The 16,570-nt window shown below is 42.5% G+C and overlaps 2 protein-coding genes across 2 annotated transcripts; both read right to left on the minus strand.

Annotated features, from left to right (window-relative positions):
• Positions 1 to 606: 606 nt before the first annotated feature.
• Positions 607 to 7,666, minus strand: LOC127526476 (latent-transforming growth factor beta-binding protein 1-like; the record flags this gene model as incomplete). Its single annotated transcript, XM_051922023.1, has 3 exons — positions 7,537 to 7,666; positions 6,298 to 7,299; positions 607 to 740 (listed from the first exon to the last, which is right to left on the minus strand). Coding segments are annotated over exons 1-3 (1,266 nt in total), but the record flags the coding sequence as incomplete, so codon positions are not given.
• A 6,153-nt stretch (positions 7,667 to 13,819) lies between these two features.
• LOC127526477 (latent-transforming growth factor beta-binding protein 4-like) lies at positions 13,820 to 15,587 on the minus strand (the record flags this gene model as incomplete). The annotated part of the gene is made up of 1 exon (XM_051922024.1): positions 13,820 to 15,587. A coding segment is annotated over exon 1 (1,755 nt), but the record flags the coding sequence as incomplete, so codon positions are not given.
• Positions 15,588 to 16,570: the final 983 nt, after the last annotated feature.

The following is a 16,570-nucleotide window of genomic DNA, read 5'->3' on the forward strand; positions in this document are numbered from 1 at the left end:
GCTGAAGCTGGCCGCATTAGAGGCTTGGCAGAGCATCACCAGAGAAGATCCTCAGCATGTGGTAATGTCTATGAATTGCAGCCTTCAAGTAGTCATTTCATGTAAGGCATATGTGATAAAGTGCTAAACATGACTGCTTTAATAGACCTGTCATTTCTGTGTCCAAAACATTATGATGCCATGAAATGGGCAGACTATGTAGATAAAGTGTTGTCATGTCTACACAGTGAGACCAAAGTGTATGCAGATACCCATAAATGAAAGTCTGCAATGTACACTTCAATCACGTTTAAATTGTTTGATTTGTAATGTTAAACTGTGGAGCAGAGGAGGAAATCAAGGAAGATGTGTCTTTGTCCCAAACATTATGGAGGGCTCTGTATAAGCTTGGATTTCCATCATTTAGGTTTTGTGACTAGAGTGCCATTCTTACATGTAGCCTTAGAGGAAAAGTTTAAAATGATTTGGCTTAAATATGAAATCAAAGACTGGTTTATTTAGTCTCATTCGTTCAGTGTCTTTCAGAAGGACCCCATTATTACAACTGGACACAAGCAAATGCAAAGAGGCAGGCAGCAAATGCTTGTGTTCTCCATCTCTACTTACATATACCCTGTCCCACACTGATCCGAGGAATGGGATTCCCATTGGAGCATCAATGAAGGGAGAATTTACATCAAGGCCTGTTGGCTGGACTGTCCTGTCACCCACATTATCTCCATAAGGGTAAAGGCGACTTTCTGTGGGAGCAAAACAGCTGTCAGTCATCACAGATAGGGTCATTGTATGATAGGGTAATGTTTATTGTTGAAGCAAAATAGAAGTAAATGGACCGCTAATACAAAGTTCTGAAAAACTTGCACTCACCAAATTTTTAGATGTCTTTCACATAGGTAGTGTTTTTTTCCTTTGTATCTATTTATTCTGTTTAATGGGACTCTGGATCAAACTACAAAGACATGCAGTTGAAGCAGAAGTCTTTAAGAAGGAGATACTGGGACAACTTAGCACCTAGCTAAACAATGAGACCTGATGGACTGATGCATCAAAACTGATGAAGACAATCATATTTGATTTCGTCAAAAAAAATATTAAAAAATCAAAAATGGTCTCCCCTAAACTTTCTCATATACTCAGATATGGGGATGGATATTTGAGGAGGAAACCGCAACACAATGATTATATTTTTATATTATGTACATCAAAGAACCATCAACAACAAATCAAATCAAATTAATAATATATTGAACAATTATTACACACACACAGACAAACAGACATAATTCCAAAAATGGAATTTTCAGACTCAGGGAGGTCTAAAACGTTGAGATTTATCAAAATCTCAAAATCAAATGTTTGGACAATTACAATACTTTCCCTGTACTTTGTATACAAGAAAGTCAGGGAGGTCTAAAACACTGAGATTCATTAAAATCTCAAAATCGAATTTTTGAACAATTACAATACTTTTCCTACGACAAAGTAAATCAGACTCAGGGAGGTCTAAAACATTGAGATTCATCAAAATATCGAAATCAGATTTCTGGACGATTACAATACTTTCCCTGTACTTTGTATACGAGGAAGTAAAATGGAGCAAGCTTTCTGTTGTCTTTATAATTTTTTTAAAAGCAGCTGCCTGAAATTGCTGGATGGAGGCTCAATGTAATTTGACCACTGTGGAAATTCTGAAGGGCTGGGAAATGGCAAATATTATCCTGTTTTATAAAAAGAGTAACCAGGCAGATCCAAATGACTATAGGCCAGTAAGCTTAATGTTCATCACAGGTAAATTAATAGAAGGAATAATTATGGAAAAGATTGAGCAGCACATGGCAAGAGCAGGAGATTTACTGAACAGTCAGCATGGGCTCAGAAGAGGGAGGTCGTGTTTTACTAACATGCTGAAATTCTATTAGGAAGCAACTAAAGAATACAATCAAAGTGGAGCATATAATATTATTTATCTTGACTTTCAGAAAGCATTTGATAAGGTGCCACATGAGAGGTTGGGCTTCAAACTAAAAGAAGTGGGAGTTCAGGGTGATGTTTTTAGATGGGTGCAGAATTGGCTCAGACACATAATGCAGAGGGTGATGGTACGAGGAACCTTCTCAAAATTGGCTCATGTGGTGGTGTTCCACAGGGGTCAGTGCTAGGGCCCCTGCTATTTTTGATATATATAAATGATTTACATACGAATAAAGTAACAAGCTGGTTAAGTCTGCAGATGATACCAAGAAAGGAGGATTAGCAGATAATCAAGATTTTGTTGAATCATTACAGAGAGACTTGGACAGCATACAGGCTTGGGCAGATTGGTGGCAGATGAACTTTAATGCCAGTAAATGTAAAGTATTACACATAGGAAGTAAAAATGTTCTCTTTGAATACACAATGGGGGTCTTAAAATTCTCATATGAGAAGGATTTAAAAGTCAAAGTGGACTCGACACTATCAGCTGCCAGATAGCTTTCAAAAGCCATTAAGAGGGCTAACAGATCGTTAGGCTATATAGCATGATGTGTGGAGTACAAGTCCAAGAGGTTCTGCTCAAGCTTTATAACACACTGGTGAGGCCTCATCTTGAGTCTTGTGTGCAGTTCTGGTCTCCAGGCTACAAAAAGGACATTGCAGCACTAGAAAAGGTCCAGAGAAGAGCGACTAGGCTGATTCCAGGGCTACAGGGGTTCAATTATGAGGAAAGATTAAAAGAGCTGAGCCTTTTCAGTTTAAACAAAATAAGATTAAGAGGAGACATGATTGAAGTGCTTACAATTATGAAGGGAATGAGTACAGTGGGTGAAGACTGTGATTTTAAAATGAGTGCATCAAGAACACGGGGACACAGTTGGAAACTTGTTGTTGGTAAATTTCGCACAAACATTAGGAAGTTTTGTCTTTACACAGAGAACCACAGACACATGGAGTAAGCTACCAAGTAGTGTGGTAGGGCAGTAGGACTTTAGGAACCTTCTAAACTCGACTTGATGTTAATTTGGAAGAATGAAATGGAGAGGACTGGCAAGTTTTGTTATGTTGAATGGCCTGTCCTTGTTTAGATTGTTGCAATGACCGTAGGCCGGGTGCATGTTTGTTTAGTTCAGAGGGTGCTGTTTGCACCTACTGAATGTGACGTCATGTGTATTTGTTTCTATATAGTCTGTCCCTTGTGATGAGAACGTCTTCTGGAGGAGGTGAGCTGAAGTTAGGGAGATGTATGCTTATAGTATTTGAGACAGGTTGTGAATGGCAGCTTATATTGGATCTGTTGGTATTTCTAACTAGACAGTATACTGTGTGGAAGCAAAGACCTACCAATCAGAAAAAGCAAGCTTTGGTGACAATTTGTTGCTCTATTGTTTTTCCATATCATTTTCATTGTGACTGTATGGATGCCCCTCAGCACAAAAGTGGCTGCATGTGTATTTAATGTGCATTTACCTTCAAAGCCTTGACATTGAGATTGTTATATAAGAATTTCATAACTGCTGTCTTACTTCTTGATGGTCACTATGAGTCTTGTTAAACTGATAGACTCCACTCAGACATGTTTAACATATAAGGCTTACTTAAAGTTTATCACATAACGATAATCCAATGCATTTGTTGTGAATTGTATTCCATTGATGTGTTTAGGTCATTTTTGGAAAACCATTTATTATTCTATCACATAAAAAGTGCCAGTGTTAAAAAGACCAAACTGTCTCATTGTCCTTTAGTGAAGAGTTTCTGTCTAGATAAATGAGCATTATTTAGAAGAACAGTTTAGAAGAACATTCTTATTTTTCAGATAATATTGGACTTGCAGTCACTCCAGATCCCTTAGATCTGCTCACACATTCATACGCTAATGCAAACAGTTCAGCACATTTCCTCATTGGCTCTCAGGGTATCGTAATTAATGCCTGTACACCCACCGTAGTATAAAGAGAGTCTGAGGAGAGTGTGAAGGGAATGAAAAAAAAAGAAAAGAGAAAGCCAAAGGTGACATCAAGAGAAAAAAGAAAGAAAAGAAGGAAAGTCAGGATCATGGCAGCTGGTGCAGTGGAGAAGGGGCTGGGCGGTCAGGGAGAAACATTCAGTATGGAGCAGTGGTGCTTTGAGGGTATGGTAACTCCTGCTGAATGCTGCAGAGGATCTGGAGCAACCAACCACTCCGAGAAGTCTCACGGACATCAAGAGATGGTGGAGGGAAAAGGGAGCAGAGCTCACGGGGTCCCCAAGGACACGGAGGGATGAAGGTGGGGGGCACAAGGCATTTAAAGGTTGACTCTGAACACCATCAGGCCTGTCCTGCTGCTGAGGAGACCTTCAAGGTTGAGCTGAGGAGATATTGTTTTAGAAGGAAGCGTTGAGGCTTGTGATTCTTGTAGGGAACATATCCCGACTGTATTTTAACCCCTCAGTTTGAACATGGATGCATTTATTTATATGGATTTTAACCTGCATGAACCCTGGTTATTTAATTATTGAAGAACATTCTGCACATGTGCGCACATTCATTGCTTAGAAATAAAACGGCATGATGCCCTTTGCACTAGTTCTTTTTGTAATGTGTCTTTATTTGCCCTAGTCAATCTGAGTCTATGACTATCGATGACTTGGGTTCAACAAGCTAATGCCAACAGTGTGTCTTCATAGTCACTGCTTATCTTAATCATATGTAAGAATCCTAACTATAACTACTCCTTACCTATAACTCTTTCGGAAAGAGATGATTTAATGTATTGTAATTTTATACATTCATGTTTGGAGTGTTTTACTAGTCTAATTTTGAGTATAATGTTATGTCACATCATTTTCTAACTTACTATGTCTCCAATAGGGTCAATGGGAGCTGGAACTCATCCCAGGTAGCAGTGGGCACAAGGCAGGAGCAATCCTTGAGGACAGGGCGCCAGTCCATCTCAGGGGTTGACTGAAATGTGCTCTTCTTATTGTCATTAATAAGCTCAAAAAACCATAAAAAAGATCTAAAACAAAATGTGCATGGAAGATGAATCAGAAGCCTAATTAATGCTTGAACATGATATTTATATTTATATGTAAGCTCCCCAGACATAAAATTAGTCTGCACCCACCTACAAGGTGTTATATACTTCAGACACAAACGTTAGGGTTAGGGTTAAATCCCAGTTTGGCCAGTCTGGCCACACCGTTGGATTCAGTGCTGTAAAAGTGGATGAAACTGTTGCCTAAATCAGCAAACTTGTGGTGTGCAATGCCAGACAGAACTGCAGCTCTTCTTCAGTCTCATGGAGGAGTTCCACACAATTAGATAAGATTCAGCCAGGAGTTATTAATATTTTAAATTAATATTTTGATTTTTGCATTTTTTTATATTTGGTTTTGTTTGCTTTATGGGTTGAAACTTTTGCTTACTTCATATATTTTGTTTTAGTTATGTTGTTTGCATTTTTGGCACTTTGGGATTTTTTTCTTAATCCAGATTTGTTTTTGAACTTTTTTCTATATTTAATAAAATATAGGAGTAATCTTTTAGATAGATAGATAGATAGTAATGTCTTTGATCAGATTTGCACAGTTCTTCTTTTCCTACGTTTAGGCCTCATACCTTTTTGAGTTTAGGCCTAGGCCTCTAAAGGATAATTGTGGGTCCTTATTTGTAACATCATCTTCCCCAAAACCCCCTAACTGGCCTAATGCAAATGTGTGGGGTTAAGTGTGGCTCATGATAGACTGGCAACACCTCCATAAGAGATATGCGGCTTGTGCCCAATTCTGCCATGAGAGGATCTGGTCCACCATGATTTTGAACTAAATCAGGCAGGTTCAGTAAGGGATAGATAGGTAATATATTTTTACTAACCTGTTTCCAAACCCTAAATTCTATAGACAATATAATCTTGGCTCAGTTTTCTTCATGAATTCATGATAACAGAACACATTGTATTGACAGATGCAACTACCTACTTGTCTGTGGAAGCAAAGTATTTGGTGTCACTCTCAGAGATTGACTTTGAAGCACCTTTTGTGAAATGTTAATCTAAAGTCTCTTTGGTGCTTTGTAAGCATTCCTAGTCGCGTTTTGAAATCACCATAATCTACAAAACGATTTATCTTTATCTGCATGCTGCCCCTCATTTCAATTCCCATCCCTGTTACCGTGAATGCTTTATAAGAATTAAGGAAAATGTGTTCTCAATGGGAATCTCTAATGCATTCTGTCTTTTATGTCTACCCGTCCATTCATTTACTGAAGCACTTAGAATCCTGTCTGCTTAGAATAACCAGAAAAACCTTAAGAAAATCTAGTTGACAGAGACAACACACCGTGTACCAAGGGCAGGCCACAGGGGGCGCTGGCTGCACACGTGCAGGTGTAGGAGCCCCCCAAGTTGATGCAGTTGCTTCCTGGTGGACAGGGCTGCCGTTCCTCACATTCGTTGATGTCAAAGCAGGACCTTCCATTGCCAGTGAAGCCCGGAGCACACACACAATAGTAGCTGCCCACAGTGTTCACACAAGCTGCCTGCCCATGACAGCGTCCTCTCTCTTGCTGGCATTCATCGATATCAATGCAGCTTGCCCCACTGGCCCCAAAGCCAGCTTTGCAGATACAGTGATAAGAGCCAAGGCTGTTTCTGCATGTGGCTTGCTTGTGACAGAGACTTTCTCGTGTTGAATACTCGTCTACATCTCTGCAAGAATGTCCATCCTCAGAGTAGCCCACTAAACATTCACAGCTGTAGGATCCTGGTAGGTTGGTGCATGTGGCCGCTAGGTGGCATGGTCCAGTCTGATTAATGCACTCATTAACATCTTGACATGAATGCCCATCACATCTGAATCCAGGTAGGCAGGAGCAGTGATAGGAGCCATTTGTATTGGAACACTGGAAATCAGAAGGGCAGATGCCATCCACCTGACACTCATCGACATCTGAGCAGGCGTACCCATCACCTTGATAGCCATCTCTGCACTGACAGAGGAAGGATCCCAGTGTGTTGGTACAGAATGCATCACTATGACACATGGTCTCTTGTACTTGGCATTCATTCGTGTCCATACAGACTGTCCCATTGGCAGTGAATCCTGGGTGACATGAGCACTCATAGGAGCCAGCAGTGTTAACACAGATCGAGTGGTTGCCGCAGTTTATTAGGCCCAATATACACTCATCAATATCCGTGCAAGAGGTGCCATTGCTCTGGAAGCCTTGATCACACACACACTGAAAGGATCCCACAGTGTTGTTGCACAAGCCATTGGTGCAGGGACTATCATCATGAAATGAAAGGCACTCATCAATATCTTCACAAAGAGAGTCATTGCCTGTGAATCCAGGGCTGCATTGACAGAAATGGGCACCAGCCACATTCACGCAAGTGCTGTTGGCAGGGCAGGTGTCATTTCCATGGCACTTGTTTATGTCATAGCAGGCAGTGCCATTCCCTTCATAGCCTTCCAGGCATTGGCACCAGTATGATCCAAAGGTGTTGTGACACATAGAGATAGGATGGCAAACTGTGCCACCTTCAGAACATTCATCCAGATCATAGCAGTAGGTACCGTTGCCTGTAAAGCCAGGTTGGCAGCTGCAGTAGAGGGAACCCTTCACTGCTGTGCAGTCTGCATGTTGATCAAGGGCAGCTCGACCTACTGAGTCAAGAAGGCCAAAGCACACCCCCACTGGGTACATAATGCCATGGGTGCAAGCACACACATAAGATCCCGGGGTGTTTGTGCACTCTGTGTCATTGTCACATGTGAAGGCCTGGGCTCATTCATCTAGGTCTGTGCATGAGTAGCCATCTCCATGGAAGCCAGGGGCACACTGGCATGTGTAAGATCCCTCTGTGTTGGCACACAGGCTGTATCGACTACAGTCATTAATTTCAGCCTCTGCACACTCATCGATGTCCCAGCATTCTGTCCCATTGCCCGTCATGCCTAAAGGGCAGGTGCAGAGGTAACCTCCAGGTGTATTAACGCAGGCTGCCGTTGGGTGACATCTTCCATTTTGACTTTGGCATTCATCAATGTCTATATCATTAAAATGGAAAACATCAGGTAACTGTGCCATAAGTAAAAAGTCAGCCATCCATGCATTCAGGGGTTTGGGTTAAGGCACGGACTATGGGAGGAGCACAGGAAGAGCAGGGAACAGCAAATAACAGAATGCAAGAACAGAGAGGCAGCAGAATGAGTGCCATGCTACATTCACCTAAATTAACAAAAACACGCACACAGCACACAGGCGTCGTCACGAGCCATGAGAGCTTACCCTGGCAGTTGAATCCGTCTCCTGTGAATCCATTCAAACACTTACACTGGCAACCTCCCAGCAAGTTGGTACATGCTGCAAAGGAGCTGCACCGCTGGACACCGAGCTGGCACTCATCCACATCTAAAACACAAAAAAAAGAATCAAAGAATGCATTTCAAGGTTTTTGAACAAGGCAGCTTCTTGTTATTGTCATTTGCCAGGTGATATGAGCGCTGGCCACTTTTCTAAGCATACTGTCCCACCAATATCTGCCGTCTCATTATTTGCCACATGCCAGCTGTCTCAGTGAAGTACTTCAGAATTGGCATGGCGCTAGGCTTGTGAAGAGGCAGAACTGACAAACGATAGATAGATAGATAGATAGATAGATAGATAGATAGATAGATAGATAGATAGATAGATAGATAGATAGATAGATAGATAGATAGATAGATAGATAGATAGATAGATAGATAGATAGATAGATAGATAGATAGATAGATAGATAGATTTCCAAGGGGAAATTCACATACTCCAGCAGCAAAAGATACACAAGCCGGTTTATAAAAACTTGATAAATTTTTTGGGTATCTCAGAATCACCACCTATTGACAGGGCAAAGAGGCCCTAACTGCCAAGACTTTCCTGGGTGCCCATATTTGAAGGATATTCTGATTTTCCTTCAGGGTCATTTCAAGGGAGGACATTCTGTCCGTCCTTTATTCTTATATTCATTTCTTAATGCATTAGATCTGGAGACTACACAAGACTGCAGAAATGTAAATAACATCACTTTGGAATTAGAAATTAAATATTTAACAAACGCAATTTGTGAAAAACATTTTTAAACTGGGCCACCTAAATAAATGGAAAAAAGTGGAATTTGTAGGGTGGCCTGCTGGCACAGTAGTTAAGAGCTGTTCTCTCACACCTCCAAGGATCAAAGTTCAAATCCCAGCCTTGTCTGTGTGGATGTTGAAAGTCCTCCCCATACTTGCTTTTTTTTTCAGGTACTCTTGACACACCCAGAGTTGACAGGTTAGAGCAGGAGTGGGCAATGTCGGTCCTGGAGGGCCGCAGTGGGGCTGCAGGTTTTTGCTCCAACCCTGTTTCTTAATGAGAAGTCAATTATTGCTGATGAAGCGTTTATTACTCAGTGACATTTTGATACTTCATTTTAGTGGTCTCGCTTCTTAAGGTTCCCCACCCTTAATTGCTTATTTCAGTCTTAAACAGCTGCACACAATGTTTTTAATGGCTCCTTATAGGCAATAAGAAGCAAATGACAAAGATCCAAGCAGTTCTCCATCAAACTTGTTTCTATTAACACCTGTGTGGATTCATCATGCACTATCTAGTTTAATAAAACACTAAAGAGAAAACTGTGACGGCTTGAAAATCACTCATCCGTTTTAGGATTCTTATCATTTGGATGATATCCTTGGAAAAGAAAAAATCGACAATTTAAGAACCTAACATTGCAGACAAATAAGCCTTAAGATTAAAGGTCTGAGATTAGCAAGATTGATTTCTAATTAAGTAATTGGGTTGGAACGAAAACCTGCAGCCACTGCGGCCCGCCAGGACCGACGTTGCCCACCCTTGGGTTAGACTGATTGTCAGCTCTAAGCTATATTGGTGTGACCTGTCCATGGGTGATTCTAGCCTTGTAGCTTTCACTGCAGGACAGAAGACATTTCTCCATGAACTTGTATTGTGTTGGAATAACTGTGTTTGGAAAATGCATGGATTAATGATTCAAATAAGTCGTTAATGACTGTGTCACGTGCGTGCGCATGGGAGGCAGCTTAAAGGCTCTGGTGATGGTAACCTCCTGCCAAACCAAGAGGTGGCACTGTCGTCTAATACCTTCTTTTACTCTCTCCGCAGAATGATGTCACTTCCGTGGTCCATCCTGCTGGATCCTCCCCCTCCTTCCTGGAACCCATATAACTAGAGCACGGCCATCTTTGTCTTAGTTCTGTATTGGATTTATGTCTGAAAAGATTTTGCTAAAATCTTTGTTAAAAAGATCAGTAATGTTTTCTTTGCCTTATATTATGGTGGAGCCCCAAACCTTTTTCTGTGTCTGTCTCCTCTCTTATAACCCATCCATCCATCCATTTTCCAACCCGCTGAATCCGAACACAGGGTCACGGGGGTCTGCTGGAGCCAATCCCAGCCATCACATGGCACAAGGCAGGAACCAATCCTGGCAGGGTGCCAACCCCCGCAGGACACACACAAACACACCCACACACCAAACACACACTAGGCCAATTTAGAATCGCCAATCCACCTAACCTGTATGTCTTTGGACTGTGGGAGGAAACCGGAGCACCCGGAGGAAACCCATGCAGACATGGGGAGAACATGCAAACTCCACGCAGGGAGGACCCGGGAAGTGAACCCAGGTCCCCAGATCTCCCAACTGCGAGGCCAGCAGCACTACCCACTGCGCCACCATGCCACCCTCTCTTATAACCAATTCAATTAAATATTTAATTCTTTAACTATAACTTCATTAAATTAAGGAATTAGGTTTTGAATGAATGAATAAATGTGTAATATGAAAGATTATTTGTGCCACAATTAAATGCAATCCAATGTGTTAACCACTTTGCAATGTGCACAGTGCATTTGGTTTTGGCAGTTTTATCGTGTCATAATTAAAAAACATTAACTAAATGATCAATTGCTTTTCACTACAGCACACAATTTTTGTGTAATTTAAAATGCAATAGAAAAGTGTTGGAAGGTAGAAGATAGAGCTTGCTGGGAGGTGTGGAGGAGAGAATTGCGTGTAATTATTGTACTTATTATTGTGATTCTTATTCCTTGCCTGTGTATGGTGGCTGGAATGCTTAGAGGCATTTATAAAAGAGAAAAAGGAGTTAAAATACCTTGTAGTAACTTTACCTGGTGTCCTGGATGTCTGTCTATCGGGTTAGAGGAGCGACAGTGCCCTTTAATGTCACAGTGTTTAAAAGCCAACTGTTTACTAGAGGAACTTCTCTATTTTGTGTTATCTCACCTGAAACATGTTATTCTGTTCAATAAAGCAAGTCAATCGTCATTCTTTCTGTTGTAAAATTCAGTTCTGGGTTCAAAAATCACCAAAACAAGGTAGCTTTTTCAAGAAATGCACTTGGCTGTTGTTGTTTTAGAAAATTAAGGTTAATTCATTACAGACTTCCAAGAAACTGAAGATTTAATTTAAAGGTGTCCAGTACTGTCTTGAGAAAAAAGGGCATAGAAGAAGAATCAAAATGGCCAGATGCACAACTGCATCAAAGGATGAGAACATCAGAGGGTACTTTGAGAAGCAGAGGCCTTTACAGGTCCTCAGTTGTCTGCTTCCTTAAATCGTCCACATCAAATACTAGTGAGTTGGGCAAAAACACATTGTGGCGGACAACCAGTGCCCTTACCTGTGTTATGGAAGGACTGGGCGAGAAGACTTGCACAGGGCATTATCTACCCCAGAGCAATAGATGGCAGCCCCCCTTGGTTTGCAGCGATGCCTCGGATTCCCACAGGGCTTCATGGGAGTTGGGTTGTTTGGATGCCACCAGGGGGTGCTGCAGGGACTGTGAAGACCTACTTTGTCAGGTTTTTGCCTCACTGTGCTTCCGGGCCACAGTAACGGGCCACCAGAAGTACTCCCGGGTGCAGTATAAAAGAAGCCTTGTCACTGCCCGATCTGCAGTGCCTGCCCGATCTGCACATGCATACACACAAAGAAAAACCGAGCTGCATGCGTATTCATGTGCATGCGCAGAACTTTACTATTAAAAACATGCTCAATCCACGTTTTTTTATTTTGCAACATGAGTCCCCACGGGCACCACAGATCAGGCAGTGACAAGCCTGCTGCCACTGCTTCAGGAGCCAGAGTTGGGTGGTGGAGGACAAAGCAGACAGAGGAAGAGAAGAGACAGAGAAAAGAAGACAAAGACAAAATGATATGTGCTTTATTATAGTGCTTATTCACTGTACTGTGTGTTGGAGGTGGGAAACGCTTGGGAAGAGTTTCCCATAGCTAAATAAAAGTATGTGTGTTGCAAGATTTGTGTCTGCATATGCCTGTGTCAGGTTTGGGGAGCAACATGATCACCTTTAATTGCACAGACTTAAATGAGCTTCCCTGTGTTAGCACCCATCCAATGAGTATTACAGTCTCATATGTAATGACATTTTTTTACACTTTGTCCTCCATTGCTTTTTCCACATAACTCTTCTTAATAACAGGGGCAGTTTCAAGAGAAGTCCCTGTCATTAAGGTGCCTTTCAGGTTATTTGTAGCTCAGGTCAAATCTGCTAATCTTCCAGTAATTCATCATTTAGTTTGGCAGGGTGCGAAGTTAACTCTGGGGTGAGTTAGCTGTGACATCTGTAACCCACCATTGATCATTAGGGTTGAGGTGGCTGAGCTGGTTAGACAGGCTTCTCCTTCCTCCCTCGGCACTCAGATTGGGGTTTATTTATCATGATTTTTAATTCCCCATTACTCAAAATTAAACACGACTACAAGCAGATTCATTATCTCCACAGAATACCCATTAGTTTTCTAAAATGTCTTTCTTCTATTTAGCATCATGTGGGTCATGAATTTATCCTGGGCAGTGGACAGTGACAAGTCCTGGAAGTCTATGTCCATCAGGATTCATACTATTATTTTAAATGGCCGTGGCATCGGTTTTTATAACTCATTGTTATTTCTCGGGCTCATCGGGTGCCAAGTTCACCACTTCCAGATTCTGGCTATGGTTGCTGCAGTGCTCATATTTGCATGTGGTGTCACCAGTATTTTGGAATGAGTGTTGTATTTTTGTAAAACGGAAGGTTAAAGTACTGAAACAAATTTATATGGAATGATGTGGTTTAGTCTTTAGAATATTTTGTGACTTTTCTTTTGTAATTCTGAGGAGCGATTAAGTGTCTTTGTACACTTTGTTATTTTGTGTGCATAAATTATTTTTGCCATCCCATATAATGACATGTCTCCATGTCAGACTGCTGATCCAAACAATTGTGTCAGTTCATGCCGGGGAAGTTCAGACAGAAAATGCAATGGACCTGACAGCATTACATTGGACAGCGGACACCAAACAACATCCATGAAGGAAACTCTTCATAAAAAAAGCATTCCATTGATGGCAGGCAATATTGAGGTGCAAAATGAACCGCTGTGTCAACACACCGTCTGAGATAGTATGTGAATGAAACATTAAAATGATACATTACCATTTAACGTCCCTAGTAACAACTTGCAAATGTTTGACATTGTTTTATAACTCAAGCTGCTGTATGGTTTTCCCATCTGGTTAAAGTGAGCTTACCTTGGCAAGAGGTGCCATTGAGGGTGAACCCTGATTTACACATGCAAGTGAAGGAGCCTGGTATGTTGAGGCATATCATCTGGCGGTCCAGGCACACATTCTCCTTGCACTCATCCACATCTTGACACTGGACTCCATTCCCCTCAAAGCCAGAATCACAGACGCACTGGAACACTTGACCCGCTTGGTGACACAGAGCTTTTGGGTTGCATTTTGGTATGCAGTTGTCAAGTGGCCTCACACAGCTCCCGTTGAGTGCCAGAGTGCCATTTAAACATGAGCATGCATAGGATCCAGCAGAATTTAGGCAGACAGTACCCAGAGGGCAGGTGTCATTCCTTAGAGTGCACTCATTTTTATCTGCACAGGAGAAGCCGTTCCCGTCGAACCCTTCAGCGCATTGACATGAGAAGTTCCCTGGCAGGTTGGTGCAGGAGGCATGAGAGTGGCAAGCACTAGACTGGCTGCATTCATCAATATCAGTGCACTTCAAGCCATTTCCTGTAGAGCCGGCTTTACACGTGCAAACGAAAGACCCAAAGGTATTAAAGCAAGATGCAAGGGCATCACACGGTTTGCCCTGGCACTCGTCAACATCTATACATGTGACTCCATTTTGTTTGGCATAGCCAGGTTTGCACTTGCACTGGTAAGATCCAGGCGTGTTCATGCATTCCTCGTTAGCCTGGCAGATGGAAGCACCTTTCTGGCATTCATCCACATCGACACAGAGGGTGTTATTAATCAGCTGGTAGCCACTGGTGCACTGGCAGAAGAAGGACCCGGCAGTATTCACGCACATGGCATTTGTGCCACAGCTCCCATTTCCTGCTGCACATTTATTTATGTCAACGCACTGTGAAGTACCATCTCCAGAGTAGCCCACTTGGCAACTGCATGAGTAGGAGCCAGGTTGGTTAGAGCAGACTGCGTTCAGGTGGCACAGCCGCTCCTTAAAAGTGCACTCATTAATGTCATCACAGGTGAGGCCATCGCCCACGTAGCCCAGGTTGCAGGTGCATATGAAGGAGCCAGGCAGATTGAGACAGGAAGCTTGCGGGCTGCACTGTTTCTGGGCACACTCATTGATGTCTTCACACTTGACACCAGTGAAGTTAAACCCCTGAGTGCACTGGCAGAGATAAGATCCTTGTGTGTTGAAACAGGTGGAACTGGCAGGGCAGAGGCCTGGCCGGGTACACTCGTTAATATCTGTGCAGGTTAGCCCACTGCCCGTGAAGCCAGTATTACAAGTACAGCTGAAACTGCCTAGAAAGTTGACACATGTGGAATTGGGATGGCAGTTGTTGGTGCCAGTGCACTCATTGATGTCCACGCAGGTTAATCCGTTGCCAATAAAGCCAGTTTTGCATGTGCAGGAGTAAGAACCAGGAAGATTGACGCAGTTTGCAAAGGGGCTGCAAAAGTTAGTGGAGCACTCATCAATGTCACTGCAGATGTTTCCATTGGCCTGGTACTCCTTGACACAAAGGCATTCATAAGAGCCAGGCATATTTTTGCATCCTTGATGTCCAAAGTTGGTGGGGCACAGGCCAGGGGTATCTGAGCACTCATCAATATCCAGACACAAGTAGTTGCCATTGCCCTTGAAGCCTGGCTTGCAGCTGCATGAATATGAGCCTGGAGTGTTGGTACAAATGGCATCCCAGTGACAGATCCCCCGGGTGGAGCACTCGTTAATATCTGTGCAATTGAAACCATTGCCCGTGAAGCCAGGTAGGCACTTACACATCCTGCTGCCAGCAGAGTTTAGGCAGTTTGCGTTGACGTGGCACCCACCATTGCTGGACTGGCACTCGTCAATGTCGTGGCATTCAGATCCATTGCCAGAGTAGCCAGCTTTGCACATGCAGGTGTAACTTCCCGGACTGTTGACGCAGGTGGCCTCTTTAGGGCATTGGCTCAGGGAATTGCTGCATTCATCAATGTCGGCACAGTTGACTCCATTTCCATTGTAGCCCATCTTGCAGATGCACATGAAGCCGCCTTCGATTGTGTTCATGCATTCTGCATTGGTGTGGCACATTAGCCCACTGCTCAGGCAGTTTATAACGTCCACTGGGAAATAAGAAACATAAAATCAGAGCCTGCTGGGTGTCATCTCTTATCCCACCCATTTCATATTTGGATAGGAAGTGTCCAATACAATATCATAGCAAATATAAGCAAATCTGCTCTCATTATTCCTATGTGTCCAATACAATATCATAGCAAATATAAGCAAATCTGCTCTCATTATTCCTATGTCACTAATACCCTAAATATTATGACCATTACTTGAACCCATGGGTCCAAAGTGCTTTCATTATTTATGTCCATAAAGACTGCAGATAGTGTCCTGGCATCAATGAGGCTCACCAACTGGTTCTACCACACTTTCATGTACACCTCCTGACCTTCTTCAAAGCCCTTAAATCATCCACAGGGGGTGAGTCTGAACCCAGGCTTCTCAATATCTCAAGGTTGGGTCTTGGGAAATGAGAATTCAAATACTCTCTGTCCAGTCTTTTCAGAATCTGATCTCATGCTAAAGACAGGCCCCTTTTCAGTGTCCCTCATTGTCATTTTACCATTACATCGCACATATTCATTGTCATTGTCCCCACCCAATCTGTCGACTTTCCTGTCCTGCCCCATCAACAACTCCTTCATCGGTAGTAATGATCGTTTGACTTCTTTGTGAAATGTTAGAAGGCAGTGTTCACAGTGACCTCCTTTGTCCCCTTTTGGATTTTTTCAGAAAAACTTAGGACAAGTACAGTCCTCTGACGTTCACGGCATTCTATGATCTAAATAAAACATCCATGGAAAATGGCATGCTGCGTCCTGAAGGGTCACAGAGTCAAGCAACCCTGCAGTAGAGTGAAGAGGTATAGAGGGGCAAAAGGATGGAGGGAGTAAAGGAGGAAATAATAGAGGGATGGATGAGTGGAAGCATGAATGGGAGGGTAGATGAACAAAGAACTTTGGGATG

This window comes from Erpetoichthys calabaricus, unplaced genomic scaffold (assembly GCF_900747795.2).
Source record: "Erpetoichthys calabaricus unplaced genomic scaffold, fErpCal1.3, whole genome shotgun sequence".
NCBI lineage: Eukaryota > Metazoa > Chordata > Cladistia > Polypteriformes > Polypteridae > Erpetoichthys > Erpetoichthys calabaricus.